Source organism: Chelonoidis abingdonii, chromosome 23, assembly GCF_003597395.2.
Source record: "Chelonoidis abingdonii isolate Lonesome George chromosome 23, CheloAbing_2.0, whole genome shotgun sequence".
Classification (NCBI taxonomy): Eukaryota; Metazoa; Chordata; order Testudines; family Testudinidae; genus Chelonoidis; species Chelonoidis abingdonii.
The window spans coordinates 9,295,498-9,322,323 of NC_133791.1; the positions used below are offsets into that span (position 1 = coordinate 9,295,498).

Genomic DNA, 26,826 nt, shown 5'->3' on the forward strand with positions numbered 1-26,826 from the left:
TGCCCCTGCTTGCGCTGCGGGCACAGAGAGGGATCCAGCTCCTGGCAGCACGCTTTGCTGAGGTGCCAGCACTAAAACCGTACAAGGGAAAACCTCACGCTCAGGAAGTGAAGGTCTGTCAGCCCCGCTGAGAGGGGATGAACAGGGAACAGTGCCTGGATCAGGACAGACAGCGAGCCAGTCTCCTGAACAAACGGGGAGAAACAAGCCTGCTCTTGTTGAGTGCGCAGACGTCAGCTCGCACACATTCAGCAGCCAATGAATATTAATTTCTTAGGTTACGACCGGAAAAAACAACAACAACAACAACAAAAACACAAAGGGCAGCCATGCATAATGGCTCGGTTAATGAATGCAAATAATCCTGACCCAAAGGGAGGGCTCTTCTCTTGAACAAAAAGCATATTTTGGAGGGAGTGAATGGAAACGCTGTGAACAGGGCCCAGAGGTTCAGTCCCCCAGAAAAAGGCTCTGGGGTTGCCAGGGAGAACTGGCTTCTGTTGGCTCTGCCATCCTGGCTACCTTGCCAGCTGGGGGCTCTGAAACACTCTGCACAAGATGCCTCTTTGCAAGAACCAGGGTGTCAGGGGACCCCTGGGTGGCTGCTGGGTAGGTCACATTCCCTCCAGCTGATGTACCCGGCATTCAATTTTTGCGCTTCCTCAAGTAACCTGTCGTATGGAGCGACGCTACGGCTGGGCCATACACAGGTTTGAGTCTGCTACTGTTTTTGAGCGAATGGACTGAGATCTTTAGCTCACAGAATAAAGGCTGGTGATCTTAGAGCCAGAGTTCCAGCCTCCCGCAGCATCTCTCCACTTGTACGTTGCCTTTGAATCAGTAGCATTCCACAGCACTGCTGGAAAAGACCATTGCTGGGTTTCACTCCCAGTGGGAAGCAGAAGGAAAAGGGTTAACAAAGGAGCCACCAGGATGCACAATATACTAAAGTGGTGTCTTCTCACGGGCAGTACAGCTCCCTGTCCATCTCAACTTCCTGGCTCCAACTCACCAGTGAGAGTCTTACACTAGCCCTAAAAACCATGCATCAGATTTGTGGCTGACAAGAGGCCAAAACCCAAGGCCTCTTCTGCACCAGTGAAAGCACTAAAATTTCAGTATCCAGTCAGCTGCAAGGAGTGGGAGGAGCAGGTAAAAACCAGGCTGGGAGATCTGTGCATCCCGTAACACAGCTCACTGGCAGATGTGGGACATGCCGAAGAGTCAGGAGTGCACGTCCTCTATTCCACCCCAAAGCCAGCAAGTGCCTGGGACACTTCTAGGTGGGCATGTGTATATACACACAGACAGGCGTAAGAATTTCCTTTTCAGGTCTCTGCATTGCACCTAGTTACTCCCTCTTGCACTGCACCGGTAATTCATCCCCATCCTTAGCTGCTGGCCTCATAGTGCCCTTAAAAATATTTTCATGACAGGTCCTGCTCCTACAGAGCCACCAAAGCACCCTGGACACAGCATGCTAGGGTGATCGGCAGCACCAGATCCCCACACAGGGCACCCAACAGAACAGCCATCAGAAGGGGAAGCTGAACTAGCTGCAACAGCCATGAAGACCGGAGGAGGCCTCGGGGAACAGGGCATGGAGAAAGTAGTGGATTTGGTTCAGCCTGGGGAGCACCCCTTTGTCCGCAATGCACTGCACCCCTGTAAGCCAGGCGTACTCAGCGCCAACACTCTTGTGCAAAGGGGAGCCTGATCTGCTTGGCAGGGTCTCTTTAACAGAACCCACTGGCCCAGTATCATCCTTGAGCCCCTCCCGGCATTTCCAGCGCAGAGAGGGGGCAAACTGCATCCTCATCAGCCTGACTTGGTCGGGTTCCCCCCTCCACTCACCGTGCATTGGCGTGAACAACTTCACAAGGGGCAGGGTAAATCTGGCCCTGACCCGGTGTCTATGGCTGTACCGTTGCTATTAGCTAGTGGTGTTTTAAGGACACAAATGAACTCCCCTCACGGCCCTCATACACACCCTGTGCAGGGATTTTACCCCCCCAGGAATTGCTCACTGTCATCCGTGCTTATGAGCTGTTCAGGAAGAAGCCAGGCGAATATCACCAGGGCGAAGCAGGCATGGAGACTGCCCTTAGCACGGCGCTCCCCCGCTGGGGCAGCTGGCCAGCGTCTCATGCTGCTTGAGAATTGGGATGACATGGAGGGCTGGTCCCCTGGGGGCAGCCAGCTCCTCAGTGAAGTGCCAGCTCCTAAGGCTCAGAGGCGATCCAGCTGCATTTACAGAGAGGAGACCAGAAATGTGGCTGGTAGGCTGAGCTTCAAGGTGCAGCGAGGGCCAGACTTGCAGAGTTGCTCCCATCCCCTCCTCAGCAGCTCCCCAAACACAGGCTGAGGAGAGGAAACAAGAGGAAGAGAAGAGAGCATGCAAGCACTGGAGGAAAGCAGCTCTCTCAGTGCTGCGTTTGGGAAGGTGATGGGTCTGTATTTTGTAGCAGTTTGCAGGCTATTACCTAGCAGTGATGGCTAAATCTAGCTAAAGGTACTTATATGCCCCTCCCCCCCATCACAGTCGTATTAAAGCACCTCAATCTTTATTGTATTCATCCACACACCACCCCTAGGAGATAGGAGGGTGCTATTACCCTCATTGTACAGATGGGAAACTGAGGCACGGAGCAGCTAAATGGCTTGCCCAAGGTCACCCAGGAAGCCTGTGCCAGAGCAGCGACTTGAATTTGGGTCTCCCAAGTGCTAGGTTAGTGGCCTGACCACTAGACAGAGATACATACTACACATCAGGCACCATCTCTCACCTGTCTCTGCAGCAGGGTCCTACGGCGAGGCCGACTTTTGTTTCCCTTTCCCATCTACCTCACAAGGTTGTGCAACAGTTCCTGAAGGGGACCGCGGTCAGCCTGATTCCCCCTGCAGCATTAGGGATTTAGGGAGGTACGGAGGAGGCCTGTAGATCCTTCCCATTCCCGAGTCATGAGGTGGGAGGATGGGGGTGGGAGGGACGAAGAAGCGGCAAGAGATCACGTGGCCTGTTCCCACCCCCACCTCCCACAGCAATGAGGAACCTTTTCTGCTCACGCACTTAACGAGCTTGTCCTCCCCACATTTCACCACCTTGGTGTGACACTGCACCTGGTTTCCAGCCAGTAGATGATAGGTTGCTCTCTGCTGCGCTGCTTGCACAGGACAGGTCTAATGAGTCTCCATAGAGGCTCGGATCTTGCCTTCCCGCCAGTGTCCTCGTGGTGCTCAGCACTGCAGAATGGGAGCACACACCCGTGCATGGCACATATGCAGGGAACACAACACCATCGTGCTCTGGTGCACACGGAGGTTATGTGTGGGCATCAGCAAGGTCAAGCACTAGGTGCACCCTCCTCACCGAGATGCAGAGTCTCAAGCTTCTTCTACAGCTGCTTCCTTGCTTATAAGTGCATGGAGTAGCAAAAGGAGAGGACAGTTTGGGCAGAGAAGGAGGCATGGGCTCAGGCAAGCTCATTAGGTGCTTAGTTCTGGCCTCCCTCCTTTGGTCCCCTGTCTAGGAAACTTCATTATGAGGGTGTGAGAGTGTGCCAGGCTCAGGCTCAGGCTCAGAGCTGTTCTGTGGACTCACCCTAGCAACCAGACCAAGTGGGTCTCATTAGCTCCAACTCAGGAGGATAAAAGGTGGACTCAAGAGGGAGGATTTCTCCCCAGAGGAATGCTGCTCCTTAAGGCATCCCAGGAGGAAGCATAAAGTTTATGGCCTCGATTCGGCAACTGGATGCATGTCAGCAGACCTTGTACCCACAGAGACGGACTTGGGTTCTAATTCTGCCATCAGGTAAGCACAGCCCTGCTTTAAAGCGTTAATTAACTTAAGAACAGGAAAGAGGCGTGTCTGGGCAAAAAACCTATGTGTTTGCGTGAGCTGCAGTAGGATCAGGGTAGGAAACTCACCCATGTCCACAGGGCTCCACAGGCTGGGATTAAACGTGTATGTAAACATAAAGCTATTTGGTACAGGGACCATGTTCTTCTTGTATTTGTGCAGCCCCTGTTATTGACTGGGGGACTGCTAGAAAATAGTAATGAAGCCTTGTTTTTTTTTCCCTGTTTAAACATTTTTTATATATTCAATGCAGTTAAATGCTTTCCCCATTTCCTCTTTTAAAAAGACGCTAATCATTAGTCCTGTCCTAAGGACTTTTGGGGCATTTGTACTGTTCTAGGGAAAACTCAGTTCAAAATTCTCAATTTTCTGCATGTGTGTGTGTGTGAATTGCACATAAATGCCTTTTTTTTTTTTTTTTGAGGACATGGATAGGGTTAGAAGTTGTCCTCTGTGTCACACTGAGGCAGAACACAATAGAGGACACGGCCCCCAGGAACAATCATGAGGCGTAAATCGCCCTGCTGACAGCATAAAAATAGGCTCTGTTGCGCTATTGCACAGCATTGCCAGAAATATAGCATGTGCAAACACATCAATAAGACAAACCAGATACCTGGTGTGCCTGCAAATTCGCACCCCTCTCGCCTTCCATTTGAAGAGCAGCACTGCCAAGAGGTTGCATCAAATTAACACAGGAGTCCAAGCTAGGGTGGTCACCTGTGCAGTATTTTAAGAGATGTCCCTCATTTTGTGCCCAATGTCCTAACGCATAGATCCAAGAAGGAGCTACTGAGGAATATGAGATCAGATGAGATGTTTGCAAGCAGTAATAAATTCTAAGGCCCCTCCTCTTGGTGTTCCAGGGCCCCAAAGGACCAGACTCCGATATAAACGGCTGGTTTTGAACCTTCACCAAGACACGATGAGATTCCGCCCCTTAAAAATAAGCATGATCCCAAACTTTTCACAGACTTATCCTTCCTATCCCTGGAATGCTGGTAGGCACCCTGGTGTATACAGCAGCTCAAATTCTCACAGCCCCGCTATACAGGCAAAACGCACGAATAGTGGCCACAAACGTCCATGTGCCAGTATTCTGGCAGAGCTAGAGCGCAGCACAAGGGGGCTATGGGAAAAGGACATTTCCTGTGGAATTACAACCCTCTATCCCCATTTCCTAGGGGCTTGTTGCACAGCTAATCTCCCAGTGAAGCAAATCTGGAGCTGTAACAGTCCATTGATTTCTCCAGATCAGCACAGCTAGAAGCCAGACGACTCAGCAGAGAGCGGCAGGAGAGAAGATCAAGTGTGCCTGGGAAGGTGGCATTTAAAAGGAAAGCCCCGTTCTGCCCTGCAGATGCCATGGATTAGCACAGTTCCTTACTGACAGACATAAATATGTCGGGACACGAAGAGTCAATGTCGACTCAGCATCCCCATCTCCCGATTTTCCTCCTCACCCACAGCAAGGGAGGGCAGAAGGAGAAAGCACACAGCTCCCTTCTCGAGCCAGCCAGCAACAGAAGCCAAAAGACTAGAGTACATGTTGCGTCTGTCATGGCCTCCTGCTGCCGAACAGCAGATCCCAGCACATAGATGCGTCCTCTGCAGCAAGACCCAGCGAGCTACCACCACGTGCACAAGCTTCTACTACAACCTGGTATAAAACATCATTGAAAAATGCCTCTTCTCTTGTGTACCTTTCCCCAAAGCGTATCCTCCATCTGCAGGCCACCAGGACCCAATCCACGGAGTATCTATAATTCTCCCCAAGATCTCTCTCTCTCTCTCTCACACCCCCACACCCCCGCTGATCAGCAGCATTAATCAGCTCTTAGACTTGCCTAGAGTCAGTATGGGGTGCAACGGATAGAGATGACTTGCACTAGCAAGATGCACTTGCTCCCAGCTCTCCAGTTTTTATGAATTAGACATAACGACGCGCATTGAATCCTCCTGTCTAGACATCGGCAAGGCAGTGACAGGCTGCCAGGGAGTATGTGTAGCTTTGGGGGTGGAAAACACAATCGCCAGCTCTGTAGCATGCAGAGATTGCAGTGGCTGCAGGCAGGGCATAGGGATTGGCACACTGGCTGTTTGGCCCAGGTCAGTATTATTGTTATAATAACCTTCAGTGGGGCTTCGGGAGTTCGCTCTGGTAGGTGGGGAGGTTTGGTGCCTTTTTCTATTTAAAGCATTTCCTCTTCACATCCCTCCCTTGCACCTGCATTTTTTAAAGCGGTGCTAATTTAGGGCAACCCCTTAAGGGGGGTGATGGGAGTGCCAGACAGAGCCTTAGCAGCATCTGCACCTTGGCTATGGAACTCTTGCTCCTGCGAGAGAGAAGGGGCTACGGGCCTCACCATGTTATGAGCTAAATGCAAAATCTGTGTCTTTGGCTTGATTTCCCCAGCCCTCCCCAGTATGTTCTTCACACAAACTACTCCAAATCCAGTTGTTTCACCTCCAGGCTAGGGAGAGGCTGTGTAAATACACTGAGGAGGCACTCAGCTCCTGTGGCAATGGGAGTCAAATGTACCCAACAGACGGGGTACCTCCATGCCTGGATTTTCCCACCCTGTGCAGAAGTGATGGGGGAGGGGGAGATCCTTCCTCTGATCTAGCCCTAAGCAAGCTAAGGACTGAGATCCAGTAACCAATTACCATGGCCACTCCTTATTGGAGTGGGGATGAAGACCTCACAGTCCCATGTACCCATCTCAGGGAAGTATCAATTCCACGGAAGAAGACATCACTCTCCTCCCCCAGATGCAGTGCTGCCGGCTGTTCAGCTCCACAGGCCACTTACTCCACAGCAGTATTCCAATATCTCAGGGAGAGGATATGTCCATTGAGGATGGGTTGGAAAACCTTGTGTGTACGTTGTCCAACCCTGATATTCTGTGACTACAAACGAAAGCCACAATGCTGTGGCCTTGAGCACTGGACTAGAACTCAGAAGACTTGGCTTTTATTCCTGGCTCGGCCACTGGCCTGCTGGGTGACCTTGGGCAAGTCACTGTACCACTCTGTGCCTCAGTTTCCCCTCTGTAAAATGGGGATAATGATACTGCTTTCTTTTGTGAAGTGCTGGGTATTATTACAACCATGTCCACATGGAGTCCTGAGGCTCATACAGACACCCACCTGCATGGATGCAGTTGCAAGCTTAGGGTTAATCCTGTAACAGTGGACTCTTGGGGCCAGATTTTCCAAAGGGCTCAGCCTACGGGGAGCATATTGGGTGCTGAGGTCTTTTAAAGATCTGGCTCATAATGTTCAACATCAAACCAACCCATTAAAGGCCCAGAAATTGAACTAAACCTTTTCTCTCTACCTCTTTATGAAATGTCAATGTACCCAACACACAGGCTGTCAAATAACAGGACATGCTGATGAATGTACGAACCCAGAGGGTCAAGTTCTGCTTTCCCCTGCACTGGAAGGGATAGAATGGGAGTATTTTTACCCAACCCTCTGCACCTGCCTGGAGGCAGCAGGAGTCCATCAATTGGAAGGCAAAGGGGAGTATTAGGGTAGGCAGAGGGCCTGCTCGGCTGCTTTCAGTGGTCCTGTCTTTTCTTCACTTCTGTCCAAGTGATGCAGTGTGGTGTTGGCTCTAGGATTATGCTATCCTTGCATAATAACATTGAGGACAGTAGCTTCACTACAGCCAAGCTGAGGCTCGTGCACAGTCCTCACCTGCCTCTGCTGGGACTATCTTTCACATGAGCCAGAGGAAGCATTAGCTTTAGTTTAAAATATTTGTTTTTTGTATTACAGCCACCCCAGATGCCCCATCGCCCAGGGTGCTGTACAAACACAGGCAGTCCCAACCCCAAAGAGCTTTACAAACAAAACAGACACGACAAATGACAGGTGGGAGGAGAAAGAGAGGGCCAGGGAACTGAAGTGACTCACCCAAAGTCACACAGCAGCTCAGCAAGGAATAGAACTCAGATCTTCCGACTCCCAGCTTCACTCACAACTCCCCAAGGTGGAAGACAAAATTAAGTGGGGAAAATGGACAGCCATGGGTTCCTTCTGAGCATCACAGTCTGGGGTACCAAGCTAGGCCTTTAAAAAGAGAGAGATGCTAAAATGGTCTTTTCCTGAACTGTTGTGATGACAAAAAGATATATTATTTACGCAGGAGGCTGTGTGACAGAGCTATCTATCCCAGAAATCTTTTGCAGGTCACGGATCACTCACCAGCCAGGATATAAGGAGTTTTTACACTTTCTTGGGCATAGTAGAAATGTTCATGAACCATTTTCAGCAACACAAAAAAATCCCAAAAGCTGCTCCACTAGTTCAGAAGCCTCAGCACCCTCCTCCACTGAATTATGCCCCCCTTTAAATGAATGTAGCAATGGGTGTTTGTAGTCTGGTACAGAGAGGAGACCTTGCGGCCCCCAGCAGTCATAAGTGATGCAGAGCACGATGGGCCATTAGTATTCCTGTGCTCTCAAAGCAATACCGGCTCCAGTAGGACCCATGGACTACAAACATAGATCCCCGAACAGAAGGTGCAGGCACCACTTCTGCCCGCTCCAAATGACTTTCCCTGCCAGTTCCTGACCAGGAGTAAGACATACCCACTTTGCTGTCACCTGGCTTCATAGTTTAGTCAGAAATCGGGACAGGAATAATATCTTAGAATCTGCATTCAGTGACAGAGACACAGCCTGGTGTCACCAATACGTGGACAAAGCAGCCCAAAAGTATTTCACAGCCTATCCATGTTACTTCATATGCATGAAGGAGGGAAATTCATGGGAGCCTACATGCAAGAACCTTTAGAGAGGAGCAGCAGTTGTCCATCACTTCCTTCCAGGACATCACAAACCCATTGAAAGGTCATTCTGCTCACCCTCTATAGATTACACAGGCAAGTCAACACCTTGCAGACATCAAGGGTGGAAGTGGTGGATAGATCATATCAAATCAACGTGGACATTTTAGCTGTGTCCATGACTAGAAGGGAATGTCACCCACCAATATCCATTGTCTCCATTCCATAGCCAGATGGGCGGAGATCACAGACAACCCACGAACTCCAAGCACAGCAATTCAGCCACAACCGTGTCTTTTCCTAGCAGCAATTGTTGATGCCCAGAGATGGTTTCTTGTGGAAGGATCTATCCACCACTCAAGAGCAGCTGGCAGATTATTTCTCATCGGAGAGGCATGAATGATCAAAATGAGCCCACAGTTTCTGCACTGGCCTTAACCTGCCAGAAAGGATACAGGTCTATTTTGCAAGTGGCTGACTGCCATACCTTCTGTCAACCCCACATCTTGGTGAGTAAGGCCATCCAGCAGCTACTGTGCATTTCTTCCCTCCAGCTCCCTCAAGAACAGCCTGGGTTCCGCGGACCTTATCTGAAAGCTGACAGCTCCTTGGAGAAGGGATGCTCTACTCGGTTAGCGAGCTGAGGCAGTCTGGATGAATCAGACCGCCCGCTACTTGGGACTGGTTCTGCCAGTATAAATGTCACAGCTGCTACAGCGGTAGCGGGAGATTCTCTCCACCTCAAAGGCAGCCACAGCAGGGGAACAGGAAAATCCTCTTTGGTGTAACTGATCGGGCTTGGAGGGTCTCCCCCAAGCAGTACTCCTACCTTTGCTGTTTCAACCGCTTGGCACAGTGGGGAATATCAAGACTAACATGATGGCAGATTTCATCTCTCACATTGTAGAGTTAACATGAGTGGAATTGTAAGAACACCTAGAAAGTTGAAAACTTCCCCTCTGTGCCCCCAAATCTCATGAGGCTTCAGCTCAGAGTATTTTTTTAATGAGTTATATAAAAATGATGGAAAAATAAGTCCTATTTAGGACTGAGACGCTTAACTATAGCAGCACAAAGAAAGGCACTGAGATACTGACAGACAGCAATCAGAGACTGCTAAAGCAGATCAGCTATTTAAAACCCAAGACTTTTTAAAATAACTTGCCTGGATCAGCTATACACAGGGGAATAAAATGGATTTTAACTCCCAAAGCGTAGGTGTTAGGGTCCTGTTGATAGTAAGTAAGAGACACAAAGGCAGGTTTAATCAGAACTTAATTTTCAATGTGTCCTTACAACATTTCACTGGACAAAAGGCATCATGTTACCTTAGGGCACTCCATATGTAATCCCAACCCTCTCTCAACTTGCAAACAAATTCACTAGCTTTCTGGTGTGGAAGTTACATATTTTTGCTATATCAGTCCTAAGGTGAAAAACAATCCTTTGAGAGGGACATCACACACACAGCAAATTCACTAGAGACTCTCCCGCTAGCCAGGAGAAAGTGCCTGGTTCATCAGAAGCTATATATGGCCCTAATTTCTGCAGTGCTATGGGAAGGCGCGTTTCCCACTTATACAATTCAGAAAAAAAAATCATCCCACTTGGCACACAGCTCAGTTTTGCAACTAGAATTGATGACAGTAGTAAGACAGGGCACAACTTCTCAAGGAGAAATTGTGACACTATGCCCCTTTTAAAAAATATAATGCTATTGTTACTAACAGAATATGAGGTGCAGAAATGCATGGTAGGGTAAGAGGATGCTTTGGAATTTTATTTTTTTTTTACATTCCCCTTTCCCACCTTCATAGACTCTCTTTGCTCGGTCATACTTACAGATATAGGTGCAGGGAGATGGCTCATAACTAATCTCTAGCGCCCGGGTCTTCTAGGAGGATGCTTTGTGTGTGTGTCTGTGCTGTCCCCCGCTGCTAATTCTTCAGCACCACCCAGCAGCCCCTCTCTCGCTCCAAGCTGTGCAACGGGAGGCAGCTGGTTTAAGATGGTCCGGGGGCCTCCAGCTCCCGATTCCTTTGTCCTGAGCCCCCCAAATTCTACAGGGCTGAAATTGACGCAAATGTAAACCAACCAGGTGCAGGCAAGACTTTTAAGGCCGCTCCGCCTACTTCCCCAGCAGAGAGTTGGGCACGACCCGTTTGCCCCCTCTTTTAAAAGCACAGTCACAGCAAGCGGCGTGATGCGCGTTGTGTGCTGCCGGCGGGGAGCGCTGAGCCTGCCCGTACCCATCCCAGGTTTGCACGGGCAGCTTCACGGTGGGAAAGAGGCGGAAGCGGCCCCTGCTCGTGGGAGTTCCTCCTTAAAAAGCCGGTTTCCAGGAGGGTGCAGTACTGCAGGCTTTTAGCCACTGGAGTCTGGGTGAGGGGACAGGGGAATTTTAAACTGCTCTTGACCCTCCCCCCGGCTCGCTTCAAGGCTTTTGCAAACATGCAATATATTCAATATACACAGGACTTAAAATCCGGCAAGTCCCGATTTGAACCACGCCAGGTCTGAAAGCTGCAGCGCTCCACAAGGAAGTCACCTGAAATAACCCCGCCAAGCAGAGCCGCTCGTTCGATAACATGCAGATTAGCAAGAAATCAGGGTCTGTCCGTCCGCCTCGCCATCCAGACCTCAGCCTTGCAGGCTCCACACCAGCCCTTGCCTTGGCTGAAGCTTATCCCACAGCCGCAGCTGCTCCAGCATCAGAGAAACAACGGTCTGCAAAAGTGATTGATGGTCCGGCTATGTTGCAAGGCAAGATAATGGGGGACTGGGAAAGAGGGGAATCATAGCAGACAGGGGGGTTGCACTGCACTATTCCGCATCACCCTGCAAAAGGAGTTAATCACAGGACACAGGCTGCGTGCATGATGAAGACAAGAGACTGCAACAAGGATGTGTGGCTCTGCAGGGAGTCCACCTTAAATCTCTCTCCCCATTGCTCAGTCCCCAATGTCTCGCTCCCCTTCCGTGCAAAAAATAATAAAGACCCTTTCCCAGATCACACTCACCCAAGTGAAAGTTGTGGGGCACTAGGAGCTAGCAACGCTGACTTGTTCAGACAGGACGGTATCCAAATGACTTAGCTAAGCCATAGTTGCATTTAGTTCATGGGTTCAAATCCCCCCTTCACCCTCCCCTTTGCCTATGTCACAAAGGGGCTTCCTTTTCTCCCTAGTGCACCTTTCTAAGCTGTGTCTAGAGCAATAACAGCTCTTTCCGTGTAAAGTCGCCGCCTGCTCCTGAATTGCAACCCTATATAGCAGGGCTGTATGGTCTAGCTCCAACTCTTCCCTTTCATTGCTGTGTTGGAGACGTCGGTCAGCGTTCTTAAAAATCCTAATAGAAAAGTGGCAAGTTCTTTAAAGAAAAAAAATCTTCTAAAATAATTAATATCAGGGCAGGCAAACTGGGAACAGGTTGGATGAGGGCGATTCTTTTAACAAAGAGGTGAGATTTGAAAGTGTCCCATTGTAACAGAGACATCACATTCCCCTTCACAATGAGGGAAGTACTTAAAAACAAAACGCCAAAAAGCAACCTGTAATATGGATCCAACATCATTGGAACCTTCCTCCACAGGAATGCAATTTGTCTGTAACGCCCCAAGGAGGATAGACTTCTGCAGACCCCCATTAATCCAACAGACTCACCTGAATTGCTGCCTAAGGATTAATATGAGTAAGTTCTTGCAGTATTGCAATCTTTATATATGTCTGTAAATACAGAGGGAAATAGATGTCAGCATTACAAAATAGGTGTGTTAGAGAAATGTTAATAGTCAAGAACATACATTAAATATTAAACTATATGTGTTGTAGAAAGTGTGAGATAGATAGTAGTTTGGTATTAAATTATAAATATTCAATCTTGAAATATGTTTGCTCTGAGCACTTTTAAAAAACCCACCTTCCTACCAAAACAAAACACTCCATTGAGCACTATTCTCCCCCTAGGTAGAGGGTAAGAGAGAGAAGGAACCGCATGTGAGCGAAAGTTGCTCAGTGTGTAAGAAACTATGTAGAATAGAATAGAATAGATCTCTTTGTGCAGATATGGTGATTGATACCCAGAGATATCATAGAGAGAGAGTTCTATAAAGATCAAGTCAACATTTTCCAAAGTAATTTGTTACTTGGGTGCCCAATTTGAGGCACTTTAAAGAGGCCTGATTTTCAGAGAGTGCTGACCACCAGGCCCTTAGGAGGAGTTTCAGGCTGGGCACCTACACACCCTAAATCACTAGTCACTTATGCAAATCCAGCCTACCGCCTGATATCTTTAAAAAGCAATGTGCTTCAAGGTTTGGTGTTTACTGTTTAAGACTGAAATCTCATCTCTATATCAGTAGAAACAACAAGGAGTCCAGTGGCACCTTAAAGTCTAACAGATTTATTTGGGCATAATAAATCTGTTAGTCTTTAAGGTGCCACCGGACTCCTTGTTGTTTTTGTGGATACAGACTAACACGGCTACCCCCTGATACTTGACACTATATCAGCAAAGAAACTCAGAGCTCAAAAAGCAAGCATATCTCCAGTTTCAATCAGTCCTTGTTCTGTGGCGGAGAGGTCCATCAATGGCAATTAGCCAAGATAGTCGGGGAGGCAACCCCATGCTCTTGTTGTCTCAAAGTCTCTTAGCACACATCTACACTAAAAACACTGCACCGGTGAAGATGCTGCCATCAGCATAGATACTCCACCTCCATAAGAGACTTAATGGGAGAAGCCCTCCCATGGACATAGCGCTGTCTACACTAGGGCCAATTTACCTGCCTTGCCAAGGGATGTGGATTTTTCACATGCCTGAGCGACATAGATCTACTGACTTAATTTCCTAGCATAGACCTGGCCTGATTGTCGGCCAGAAGCTGGGAGTGGATGACGGAGGATGGATCACTGAAAAAATTCCCGGTTCTGTTCATTCTCTCTAAAGCATCTGGCCCCGACCGCTGTCAGAAGACAGGACACTGGGCCAGATGGTGCATTGATCTGACCCAATATGGTCCTTCTGTTGTTCCTCTTGAGCTTAACAGAGAGCGAGAGAAAGCTTCCCCCCACCCCCGACTCCTAGAGTGCAACCGCAGCTGCTTTCATCCGCCCTACCGCGTGATTTATTCTGTACGCTCACCTTCGTGAGCCAAGGAATCAATCCTCCCCCTTGGCCGCTGCATTGTGGGAGAGGCCGGGCCCCGGGTCGCACGTTGCAGCGCCATGGCGGCTGGAGGCAGGAGGTGAGTGCGGCGCGCGGGCGGGCGCGCTCGGCTCCCAGCTGGAGGCGCGGGGCCCAGAGGTCGCAGGCACGTGCGCGGGGGGTTCAGCTTGCGCTGGCTCTGCTGGGGGAGGGCTGAGAGCCAGCGCTGGGCATGAGCCGAGGGGTTGTTTAGGGCCCCGAGCAGCTGCAGGGGGATTAATTATTAGTATGTGTTGGGGGGGCTTCCAAAATATTCCTGCTTAGCCCCCCCCATGGGCTAGCACCCGCACTGGCTGGGGGGGCTTCCAAAATATTCCTGCTTAGCCCCCCCCCCCCCATGGGCTAGTACCTGCACTGGCTAGGCTGGGGGAGGGGCTTCTCTCTAGCTGTTCTGACCCTAAGGGAGTTTGCACGCTGCACCAACCAGGGACTCCCCTCTGGGGAGGGGACATTGGGGGAAGGGTGCCCCATAAGGGAGACCCCCCCCTTCACTGCCCCCGTAGGCGGTGTAGGGTGGGCTCAGAATGGGGGGAGGTGTATGGGAAAGGGACTGTGTTGGGGGAGTGGAAGAGTGATGTTTGCATTTATAGGTGGTTTCTAGCTAGGCTTTGGGCCAAGGAAGGGGTGTCCAGAGCTGGGGGGCCAGATGAAGCCCCCTAAGGGCCTAACTGCAAAACTTGGAGTTGGATGGGAACCATCCCTGCAGTTTGTGGGTGCTCAGATCAGGATCCAGCTGAGATTTCTGTATCAGTTAGTAAGAGGTTTGGGGTGAAAGGCGCAATGTGGATAGCAGGTTTTATTTGCTTCTGGGCAGGGGTCACTGAGAGCCTGGAGCTGGGGGCACCGCTTATAAATATTGCACACTGGCATAAATTATTAGCAATAATAATATCTATTGTGATAGGGCCCTGGGGCACCAGTCACAGATCAGGGCCAGGACCTGTACAAACACAGTACGTGGAAGTTTAAATTTGTATTTGTATCCAATCGCCTCTCTTCAAACCAGAATTTCTTAAGGTGATGTCCCCTGAAAAGTGAGCAGCAATTAGAAAGATATTTATCCTTTCTCATCCTTAAGGAGTTACAGTATTTCTGGCTCATTTTGCAAAACAGCATGTGACATGGGCTGCAAAAGAGACTTGTGCAGTTAACTTTTTTTAAAGTGTGCTGTTATAAACTAGTTATTAAGTCAACAGGCTATTCATCTTATTATTCCTCCTCCTGGTTGAAGTAAGACATGGGAAGGCTTTAAATTAAATAGCTTTTGGCGAGCTGCAAAACAGAAAGCAGGTGGTCTTTGGTGTCGTAAGAGCTTCCTGCACTCTCTAAATGATTTCTGGGGTGTAAAGCACTGTGTTTTGTGTGTAACCTTGTACCTACTGGATCAGGTAAAGTCAGACCTTGTAACTGTACTGCAGTTTCAACAAAAGGTGATTTATTGGGAATGTCTGCTCTGCTACTGTTCAGAAACACACATCTCCTAAACTAAAGGGACTGTATCTTTACTTGGGTCAGATATTTTGCAACCTTTATGAATAGGCCAGATGAAGCCTGTGAACCCACTGCATGAGTAAAATTTGGGATGCTGAGATCTTACATTAACTAACTATTGAGATGGCTGTTTTTCTCTGGTAAATACTTCGGATTATGCTGAATACACATTCTTTTTTTGGTTGCAGGGTGGGAATGGGCATATGATATGCTGTATGATATGAGTGCTGTATGATATGAGCATCAAATCAATTTAATTTAAAACCCTGAATCCTCTTCCCTTCCTCCCTCTTCCCCCCTTTCTTCTCTTCTCCCTCTGGAACTAGAAAACTGGCGGAATTGAGTGTTGATGAATTTTTAACTTCCGGATTTGAGTCAGAAGATGATGGTGACTCAAATGAGGAGACATCAGCGCTTGTGGAAGAGCCTGCTAACGGGAAACAAAGCCAGAATGGGCAGGCAGGAGGAAAGAAGAAGAGGCCACTCAAAGTTAAAACTGCAGAAAAGTAAGTGTGGCTCCTTGTTGATTGAGGAAATGTGAACAGTCATTTAAGGTATATTAGGAAAAACTTTTTCACTAAGAGGGTGGTGAAGCACTGGAATGGGTTACCTAGGGAGGTGGTGGAATCTCATTTCTTAGAGGTTTTTAAGGTCAGGCTTGACAAAGCCCTGGCTGGGATGATTTAGTTGGGAATTGGTCCTGCTTTGAGCAGGGGGTTGGACTAGATACCTTCTGAGGTCCCTTCCAACCTTGATATTCTATGATTCTTCCACTCCACTGACCCAACTTAAAAAGTTTGTCAGTTCTAAGCACATCATCTTAAAAAAGCCTGAGATACTGGTGCTTTGTCCCCAATATAAAAACAATAATATCTAGCTCTTACACAGCCGTCTTCATCAGTAGATCTCAAAGTGCTTTTCAGAAGAGGCCAGTAGCATTGTCCCTATTGTACGAGTGGGCAAATTGAGGCACAGAGAGGTGTGACTTGCCTAGGGTCACCCAGCAGACTGGTGGCAAAGCCGAAAGCACTCAGCCCCAAAACCCTCTGCTCCAATTTACACAGAGCTTTGTTTAATCCATGCTGAAGCAGTTCTTTGTGTCCATCTACACAACAATAGTAATAGAATCCAGAGGCTCAGTGACAACATCCTTGACCCCTGAACTGATTTTCCTAAATTGGTTTGTTCTAGCTTTAAGCGTGGACAGGATCTAGCCATGTTTTAAGCATATCCCCTAATTGGTGGGTACATGTCCTGGGATTGTAACCTGGCTGAGGGACGCAGTAAAGTCCTGTTTATGCTACAAATCTGAACTGGATTAGGGAGCAACTGCTGTTGCTGGGCCCCCAGGCTTGGTACTATGTGTAGAATTAATGGATCTTTAAACTTGGTTGGAAAATCTGGCATGGACTTTTGGCTGTTCTCACTGGCACCCTAGAACATTGCCTCTCCATTAGCAGAATGTCAGGGGGGTTGTAGAACTAGAGCTAGCTAAGATCAGATTGTCGTCGTACTCACTTTTCACTGAAAAGTTGCTGGAATTTATTTAAGTTGTTTTTAAATGTCACATTTCACAAATTGTTTTCCCCACAACAATTTTTAAAAAAGATGTTTTTACCTGGTGTGACATTCCCCTCTGGTGTTATCCAGACCAGTGATCTGCTAGGTAACTCCAGTCCTTAACTCTGAGAGCCAGCCTTACCCTGCTCTGCTGTGAGAACCTCCCACCCCTGGACTGTTCACGCACAGCCTCCAGCACGTCAGGTGCTCCTTGGATTGTGCAACTGAATGACACTAGCCAATCTCTCCGGTCCCAGACACAACCCTAGGAACCTCTGTCTTGCAGTGTCCAGTTACACCCACTGCAAGCTTATATGAGTCTGTCAGTTTAACAAAGAAATTGATATGTACCAGGCTTGTTATCCCAAGGGGAGTCTCTGACACATTTCAAACCAAACACACTGCTTCAGGTAGAATAAACAGACTTATTAACTATAAAGAGAGATTTTAAGTGATTATATGTCAAAGCATTATAAGTTTTATTTGTTCAAATGAAATAAAAGCAAAACGCGATCTAAGCTGATCTTAACACTTTCAATGTCCTTACAAACTTAGATTCTTCTCACCATAGGCTGGCTGGCTGCTCTTCAGCCAGGCTCTCCCCTTTGATCAGTATGTGGTGTCTGTAGACATAGGTGTGCGGGGGAGAGAGTGCACATGGCAAATGTCTCTCCCTTTTATCTTTTCTTCCCCCCCTCTTCCCCCTTCAGAGTCTGGTAAGCTTTACCTCATCGCAGTTCCATGTTGACTAAAGGAAGAGGGGTGACTCCCTGGAGAGCCTAACAAATTCTTTTGTTGCTGCCTAGGCCAGCGACCTTTATTCCTGTGAGACTGGGCTGGGTTTGTCCCATACCTGCCCTGATGAGGTGTGAACTGCCTCTCTGTTCTTAGAGAGTTTTTGCCTGGGCTTGCTTTCAGCCATGAGGATACATGTTCAGTTTCATAACTATATACATGAAATTATAACTTGTAACATCACTGTAACAATTACTATAACAACCATGCTCAGTGTTTTCACAAGCCTTCCAAAGACACCCGACATGACAAGCTTTGCATTGGATACCACAACATCATTTTATAAAGATGAACCTGAGGGTGTAGGGTGCTCCCCTGAGGTACAGAGTGTCACACCTGGGTTGTATTATAAGGTGATATGATCTTATGGCCTGTATCTTTTTGCAAAGTTTCCAAAGTGATGTGTTCCCTGGCAGATTCCAAAGACAGCTTTTTTAGCTTCCTTGTGCAGTTTGGAAGCACCTTCCTGAACAAAGGATGTCAGCAAAAGATGTGAATGACCACTTATATTAACTAAATCTAATGGGTTTTCTCCCAAAGCAAGCAACGAAAGATTCCCAGAATCCCATGCATTGTGGCCCTCATTCAGGGAAGCCAACCTTACTTATGACAGCATTTAAGCATGTACATTTTAGAGTCAGGGCTTTTGTGAACAGCTTAGATTCATTTGCTTGTACAATTCCTAACTTACTTTCCACTCTGAATAAATAACCAGGTCTTAATTCTTCTGATCCCCCTCCATGCTTTGAGCAGGGAGTTGGACTAGATGATCTCCTGAGGTCCCTTCCAACCTTAATAATCTATGATTCTATCAGGAAAATGAAGAAAGGAAAGGCAACCGAGCACAAAGACCAGCTCTCACGGCTGAAGGAACGAGATCCTGAATTTTACAAGTTCTTGCAAGAAAACGACCGTTCCCTGCTGAACTTTGATGACTCGGATGGCTCTGATGAGGAGGAGAAGGGTCTGCACACGTTGCCTGAAACGCTGGAGGTACTGGGTTCGCCTGGAGCATGGAGAAGTATCCTAGGCGCCTTTAAAATAGGTTACCTTCATGGCATAACTATTGCTTGCGAGTTTGAGTGCAAGGGCTGAATTTGCTTCTGGTGTGTGATAATACAGAGCAGGAGGGAAGTGTCTCCTCAGAGGTTTGCAGGCAGTTAGGGCTGGTGGCCTGGAAACCAGTTGTGGATTTAATAATACAGTCATCTAGCATTTCCAGCAGTCTGTTCCACATTCCCTAGGCTTTATGCACTTTCCCCCACACACTGGAAGAATCTCCCACTTCCCATGTGCAGAGCGCCCTTAAACTCCTCCAAATCGCTCCAGACGGCCCCCTTTTCCTATTTATTTATTTTATTCCCATAGCTCTTAGGAGCCCTCGTTGTGGACCAGGACCCCGCTGTGCTAGGCGCTGTAAATTTCTGCACACACTCGGGTATTTGAACTGTCCTGTATGTCACATGTGCCTGCGTAAGGCTGGGAGCTCTTTCTGGGGTTAACGTCTGTTTGCCTTCGTAGGTGGCTTTGTTCTTACTGCCTCTGAGTCGAACGCATTGCTAGTGACAGAGACAGGAGTAGAATCCACTGCCTCCGAGGCCTGGGCTACACTTAACTTAGGGTGTTGTAGCTACAGCACTTGAGGGGTGTGGATTTTTCACACCTAATGCCTGGTGTGGATGCAGTTAGGTCCTGGGAGAGGCAGTGTTCCTACAGTGGCAGAAACACCCCTTCTGTCTGCGCCTATACTACTAACTTACAATCACAGGTACAATCGGCCCATAGTATAGACATGGCCTGACCTGTCAGCCACTCTAGCCACTTGGTTGGTTTTCCTTTCAAGGGGCTGTGGTGGGTAGGGGAAATGGAGACTGATCTGCAAACCCAGCATCACCCTGGGGGTGTCTCTGACCATTATAGGAAGCAAGTGACGAAGAGGAGGAGGAGGAGGAGGAAATGGTCAAGCGGAAGAAAGTTGACTTTATCATCGTGACCTTGAAGATGGTGGAACAATGGAAACAGTCTGCAGAGGTGAGAGATGGGGCCACCGTGTGTGTGTGTTGCGCTGGCCTGTGTCCGTGCATCAGCAAATACTGAGGGCTTGGGCCCGATTGAAAGGCCTTCCGCCAGCACAGCGCTGAAATCCTTGCTTTTTAAAAACACATTTACCCTAGGCATCAGGGAGATGGCCCAGGCACCTCCTGCTGTGCACTGGGCCTGCCAGCTGGGAGGTGAAGTGGGTAAAATGTCTATGCCTTGCTGCCTCTTGGTCTGTGTTTGGTTCCTGTCGCTGCTAGTTAAAAGCACAAATGTTCTCTTCAAGTCTGCTCTCCGCACAGGATTTGTACAGTACAGTGATGTCCTGTTTTATTGAAATGGTTAAACTGATGCAGCCTCCCTACAGCTGCAGTTATACCAGTATCGCTTATGCCTCTTCCCCTAGGCACTTTTATGCCAATATGGGGCGGGCAGGGAGGTTGTACTGCTTTAACTGCATCATCTCTTGTTTGTCCTTGTAACAGCTTGTGTTCACCGCTGTGGCACCTCCTGCTGGTTGCTCTGGGAATTAGCTCTGCGCCCTCCTTTTGTGGTGTGCCTCTCTCTGTCGCTGCTTCTCTGCTGTCTCTGGGGACTTGCCTCGCTCCCAGACCGTGGTGTCCTCTTCAGGGCATGGCCCTCTGGCTGTGCCCCTAGCCCATGCTGCCTGTGCTGCTGTGTCCACACTGTTATATTTAGCGTGCTAGCTTGAGCTGAGCTAGCGTGTGTCTGTTCCTTGGCTTGGAGGCTCGCTCCCAGCTGCAGGGTGTAGACATTCCTACAGAGTTCCATTGATTGTATGCTTTGGGGACAGGCTTCTCTCAGTCTCTGAGCGTTTTCTGAGTAGTGTAAACACCCTGCTTGATAGGTTTCCTCCCCTAGGCTGTGGCTATAATCCCCAGAAATCTGGAGTCCCGATCTATTCTTTTTTTGGATCATCTGGTCTAGAATCTGTGGCTGAAGGGCTGTTGGAGCCCATGTTCTGGAGAGGCTGATAATCTCCTGTGGTGGTGATCTCCAGGGTAAAGCTGTGTGTGTCAGGTGTGAGAGAGAGAAATTTGGTGCTGGTCCACCTCAGTAGCATCTGTTCACCCAGAAAATTGTGCACAGAACAGCATGATAGAATGATCAGGCTGAGCAAGACTGTTCTGCCAACCGTGTGATGTGCAGATGAAGCATCTGGCTTGTATAGGTGTGACACTGGAGCCTGCACGGTTACTGGCTTGACCAGAGTTTCTCAGCTTCAGTTTGTGGGCTGTGTTAAGAGGCCAATGAGACTCCAGTGTTTCACATGAGGTCACAGAGCGAGTGAAGTCGCACATCTGTTCTTGATTCCCCAGGTTTTCTGCCCAGTGCTCTACCTCCTGCAGATTTTTTTAATAGCATTTAGAATACTATGTAATGTGGAAAGTCATTTCTCCCCCGTCCTATGCCTTAGTCTCCAGCTGTATAAAGGGGATACTCATTCTTCCCTGCTTCTGTGAAGCACTTTGAGATCTAGCAATGAAAAGCGCATAATGAGGGGTGATTATTAATGAAGGAGAACAGCAGCCTCCGTTCTCCCCTTCCTTTATTGCTAACATTTCTTTATTTCTCTCTCAGAAGCAACTAACACCCAGACTCTTCCATGAAATCACTCAGACCTTTAAAGCATCTGTGGCAACTACCAAAGGAGAAGACGGTGGGGCCGATCCCAGCAAATTCAAAGTCACTGACAGTGCCGGTGAGAGCTTTTGTCCGGGCTAGAGGCTGTCTAGACTTGTTTCGTAGGGGGCAGGTGGCATGGGATAAGGGCCTGGTGAGGAGGTGGGTGCCCATTCAAGACCTGTCAGGAGAAAATGAGAAAATAAAATCAGTAGAAATGAAAATGAGCTTCATCCTAGTTCCATGCATCTCTCGTGGCTTTGAGTTTAACAGCATAACTCCTCCAGATGAGACAGGATCTACGCGGGGACAGCCCCACCTTGTATAGTGCCTGTTCCGGAAGGGGGTCCTGAAGCATCAGGATTTCAGCTAATATTGTTCTGGCAGACCAGATACAGCACTGAGGGGTGTCGGCAAAAGTAGCCTTATCTAACAGCTCCATGTGCTGCTATGCTGATGACTAAAATTGTGACTTAGAGTCAACTGCTGATTCTTCCCTTGCAGTGCTAATATTTATTTATTTGAAGTATGAAAGAATTGTCCCAACTCGCGTGCATCCGTCCCCTTGAAATTTAGTTGTTGCATATGTGTTTGGTGTGTGTGTTTTTTTTTTTTTTTGAGAAATGTAGCTGCTGGAAAAGCTTCTTAATGCACCCTGCTTAGACTCAGCCCTGGATCGTTGCTGCATTTCAGAAGCGATTGAGGGTGTCCTCTCTCCACTCTGTAGTGCCCATGTGGGGAACACTGCAGCCACTCAATATGGCTTCCCTTCCAGACAAACCTTGGTTTTCTAATTCAGTAAACTACGTAGTACCGAGGTGCTGTCCAATGATGTTACTTTAAAAAACAACCACCAAAACATGTAATTCTTGTTTTTTTGCCTCATATTGTTCTTTGTATCGCAGTAGTGCCTAGAAGCTCCAGTCATGGACTAGGGTCCCAGTGCACTAGACTCTGCACCAAGAGAGGGACCTCATGCGCACAGGGGTCCCTGTCCAAAGAGCTTACACTCTAAGGAGTCTTACTCTTCAGGAAGGAATTGCTGAGTGGGAATGGGTGGAGAGAGAATAGACTGATACATGCAAACCTGTGAAAGACCCCCAAACCTATCTAGCCCAGGGCTGCCCAGAGGATTCAGGGGGCCTGGGGCAAAACAATTTTGGGGGCCCCTTCCATTGAAAAAAAGTTGCAATACTATAGAATACTATATTCTCATGGGGGCCCCTGTGGGGCCTGGGGCAAATTGCCCCACTCCTCCCTCCTCCCCGCCCAGCAGCCCTGATCTAGTCTAGGTCCTGTTCTGAGCTCACTGGTGAGAGTTCTGTTCCAGGTTAGCAAGGGGACCGGGAAGTGAATAGGAAACCAGTTGTAAGTATTTTACTGACATGTTCTTTTTTGGTTCAGTGTTCAATGCCCTGGTGTCCTTCTGCATTCGGGATCTCTTTGGCTGCCTGCAGAAACTGCTTCAGGTGAAGGTGCTGAAAGACAAATCAAAGTAAGTTCAATGCAGTTGCACTGCAGATAAGTGTCATCTGGGCCTTTCCCAGCACTGAGGCTTGGGCATGCAGGTGGAATAATTGGCAGGGATGCAGCTCTTCCTGTGTAGTGGAAAAAACGTTTGTCCGTGCCTATGGGCTTCTTATCCTTGAGCCTCGATCCTTCTGAATTCCCCAGTGCAGGAAGTGTCCACCGTGAACCTTTTCCTCCTGCTCCGGGGAATTCTGAAGGATGTGACATTTTTATTTGGAGTGAAGAGAAAAATGGTTTGTGACTGACCTGCTTGCCCTTGAGATATGACTTGGTAGTGATTCACCCTACTACTTTCGATGTTTACTGCTGCAGATGTGCCAGGCCCCAGATCATGGTGGGTTGAGAGCAGAGCTTCCAGGTTTGACCTGGTCAGCGTTAGCTAATGGGTGGAATGGGGAATAGCAGCGTGCAGCTGGGCTAGTGAGGGTACAATTAATCCCTTCTTCCTAAATGTAGGCATCAGTCCAGAAGCTGTGTTGCATTCCTCCATGCTGTCATCTGATCTGACTAGAGCCTTCATTAGAGATGGGGGAATTTCTGACTCATGGGCCCAGTTTTGTTCACTGGAATTCTGGTTGGCTGCCAGACTGCCTTGGGCTAGGATCGTGTATTGATCCAAGATAAGCAGGGTTGGGCTGGAGCAGTACTTGGAGGGGTGACCTCCAAGGGTCATCCAGGGCTGCTGGAGGCTAGGTACCATTCTTAGCTCTGAGTCCACCCTGGACCAGGATGATGGGTAAGCACAGTGGTGCTGGAAGTAAAGCTCTGACCACCTGTTAAAAGATCCCCAAGAACTCTGTGGAAGATGTTAGTCTCTCTATCCTGGCCATATTCCACCTAGGTATCTGTGTTCTTCATTTACCAGAATCTTCACTGCGATTTCAGCTGCATACAGTTTTTTTTTTTTCTCTTCTCTTTCTGCCCTACAATCTTATGTAGTGTTATGTAGCAGGAGTGTTCCACTCCAGAGGTGGTCGCACTAGCACGGCGGATAGAGTAATGGCTGTGTAAGAGTGAAAAGCGCTTAGGCATCCTAGGCAGGTTTTAATGCAATTATTGCTAATGTCCCTGTTTGGCCTGGTTAGGTACGGGATGGGGGTTGAGGTCAACTCTGAATTTCCTGTTGGCATTGGTGGCAAAGCACAAGTCTCAATTCCTTGTGCTGTTGCTCTGAGATAGCAATATATTGCTGATTGCAGAGAATAGTTCCCCCTTTCCTCCTTGCAGTCCTTACTGATGCAAACTCTATGTGAAGTCCGTGGTAGGTTTGCTTGGCAAACACTCAGCCCTGCAGTTATTAGTGCGTGTGGGCATGAGCTCATGAGTGGCACAAGTGAGATCTGTGCTTTCTTCCCCACGCTGGCTAGGCCACCCATAATCGTACGTCATAATCCATGTAACTCTAGCCGTCTTGCAATACAGATCAGTCCTATTTTTAAGCCCTGGCCCCAGGATGCCTGAACAGAAGGCAAATGGGGCTGAATGCCAGACGCCCCCACTCCGTTTCAGCATCCGTTCTGGTAGCCAGATGGAGAGGGATGCGGGGGAGCTTCCCCTTCTGCCCTGGAGTAATGTCGTGCAGGCCTGGGGCACCCTTTGCATGACACAGCCTTACTCCTTTTATAATGAGATTGTAACGCTTTTACGCCCCCTCTCCTCGCCTTGTGGAAGATGCTGGTTTCCTGGGAGTTTCCATAGTGTAGTGATTCATTGTCACTTTTAGCTCTGAACTAAAAAGCAACTCCCACTCAGCTTGTGTTATCTCCCTGCTCGTTTCTAGGATGATGCTGCCCTCTACCAGCCCTCTCTGGGGCAAGCTGAGGCTGGACATCAAGATGTACCTGAGCTGCACCATCCAGGTAAAGACCTGCAGCATGTCTGTTAGGACAGTGTTGTCCTGGGCACCGCTGGGTTTCTCTTGGGAAGCAGGTTTGTATTTTGGGGTTGTGTGTCTAGGATCAAGGGAGATACACTGCTTGCTTCTAGCTAACAGTCCCTTTAAAGATGACACTTAAACACAAATGAGCCCGTTGACTATGTTAGTGGCATTAATTGCTTTTATTTCACAAACTTAGCTTCCTTTGGGGAGGCAGTTCTCGGGTCACACCAGCCCTATGCTCAGCTCAAAATCTCATCAGGTTAAAGTCGTTTCAGGTGCTGGGCCTGCTCCTGTGTCCTAGCAGCGCTGTTTTGTTGGCTTCATAATTGATGCTCCTTTTCCTACAGTGAAACCTGCAAGAAAAGTTATGTTTCTCAGGTGCCATATCCCAGCCTCACCAACTATAATTCTGCTGCAACTTTATTAGAGGATCCCACCCGTGCTGTGTTTCTAGTGTCCAGTTTTCCAGGGATGGTCCACGTGTGTTTATAAAACTGGGTTCCTCTCCTCCTAGATCAAGATTTTTGGGGAAGACATAGGAAAGCCAACAGACTGTTTCATTGTGTACCCCCAAATGAGAGAGAATTGGACTTTTAAAAAAACCCAATAAGACAGCATAAATTGTTCAGTCTCCAAGGCAGTGGTGGGGCTTTTGAGGGAAGGGAAAGCAGGTAAACAAAGTGAAAGCGCTGACACCCTTCCAGGGCATAAGCCAGCAAAATGATTCAGCAGAAAAGCGTTCCGGAGCAGCAAAACCTTTTACTCAAGGGGTAGTGCTTACTGCAAGCAAGCTCACTTAGGATTTCAATAGAACAGAAAAAGGCATCTGTAAGATGGCGGTAATTATTCCCCTGCGCCCCCCCCCCCCCTCCTTTGGAGAGCTAACAATTAAAAGCTGTAGATAAAAGCTAGGTGGTGGTGTTAAGAAGTTTCAAGCTTATAGAACAAGAAGCAATGGGCTTAAATTGCAGCAAGGGCAGTTTAGGTTGGACATTAGGGAGTTAAGCACTGGATCAAATTGCCTAGGAAGGGTGTGGAATCTCCGTCATTGGAGGGTTTTAAGAACAGGTTAGACAATGAGCTGTTGGGAATGGTCTAGCTGTGGGGTGGGCAAACTACAGTCCATGGGCCACATTCGGCCCATCAGGGCATTTAATCTGGCCCTCAGCTCTTGCTGGGGAATGGTGTCGGATGTTTGCCCCTCTCCGGCACTCCAGCTGGGGAGCAGGATTGGAGTCTTGCCTCGCTCCGTACGGCTTCCAAGAAGCAGCCGGCATGACCTCCTTCTGGCTCCTACGTAGTACGTGGAGGTGTGGCAAGGCGGCTCTGCGTGCTGCCCCGTCCCCAGGTGCCAGCCTCGCAGCTTCCATTGGCTGTCTGGCTGTGCCTCGAAGCTGGAGGGGGAGACATGCTTCATGGTAAGTGCTGCCTGGAGCCAGCACCCCTGAGGGCCCTCCCCCCCGTGGTGCCCTGATCCCCCTCCCACCCTCCGAACCCCTCGATCCCAGCCCAGAGCCCCCTCTTGTACCCCAAGACCCCCAGCCCCACCCCAGAGCCCACACACACACATCCCACCCCCTGAACTCCTCATTTCTAGCCCCAACCCAGATCCTGCACCCCCAGCCAGAGCCCTCACCCCCTCCTACACCCCCCTACCCCCAATTTTGTGAGCATTCATTGCCCGCCATACAATTTCCATACCCTGATGTGGCCCTCAGGCCAAAAAGTTTGCCCACCCCTGTGCTAGTGCCTCTGCTCTCTGCCAGAGGACTGCTGGGGAAAGCCTGTAAATCACTGGATCACTGCCACTTCCACGGCCCAGGACCCATGTTGACTGGCCTTGGCCTCGTATAGGCAAAGGCATTCTCAACAGTGTTCCTGGCCAAGCCTTCTGCCGCCCCCCCCCCCCCCGCCACCCCAATCGGAGATAGTGTCTTGCCTTCCCTAAGGCTCCCTAGCCAAGTGTGGCGAGACCCTCCTAGCCAGGTCCCTAAAAGCAGCTAATTTCCCACTGTGCTGACCCGGCTC

The 26,826-nt window shown here is 48.8% G+C and overlaps 2 protein-coding genes across 5 annotated transcripts in view; one reads left to right on the top strand and one right to left on the bottom strand.

Moving 5' to 3' along the window:
- KLHL17 (kelch like family member 17) overlaps positions 1-11,782 on the bottom strand; it is a 35,938-nt gene extending 24,156 nt beyond the window's left edge. Inside the window, exons 1-3 of one of the 2 annotated variants that reach the window (XM_032779961.2) lie at positions 11,678-11,782; positions 10,500-10,637; positions 7,784-7,939 (exon numbers count right to left, since the gene is read on the bottom strand). The gene's annotated coding sequence lies outside the window, so the exon portion shown is untranslated. Of the gene's footprint in view, positions 1-7,783; positions 7,940-10,499; positions 10,774-11,677 lie in introns of those variants that run through there. The other variant, XM_075060220.1, reaches the window with a different exon arrangement.
- Positions 11,783-13,851: 2,069 nt separating this feature from the next.
- Positions 13,852-26,826, top strand: part of NOC2L (NOC2 like nucleolar associated transcriptional repressor) — an 81,626-nt gene continuing 68,651 nt past the window's right edge. Inside the window, exons 1-7 of one of the 3 annotated variants that reach the window (XM_032779957.2) lie at positions 13,852-13,902; positions 15,680-15,859; positions 18,524-18,701; positions 19,629-19,739; positions 21,348-21,468; positions 22,794-22,884; positions 24,700-24,778. In XM_032779957.2, coding sequence (XP_032635848.1) covers positions 13,883-13,902; positions 15,680-15,859; positions 18,524-18,701; positions 19,629-19,739; positions 21,348-21,468; positions 22,794-22,884; positions 24,700-24,778 — 780 coding nt within the window. In that variant the 5' untranslated portion in view covers positions 13,852-13,882. Of the gene's footprint in view, positions 13,903-15,679; positions 15,860-18,523; positions 18,702-18,728; positions 18,754-19,628; positions 19,740-21,347; positions 21,469-22,793; positions 22,885-24,699; positions 24,779-26,826 lie in introns of those variants that run through there. The other 2 variants (XM_032779959.2, XM_075060203.1) reach the window with 2 other exon arrangements.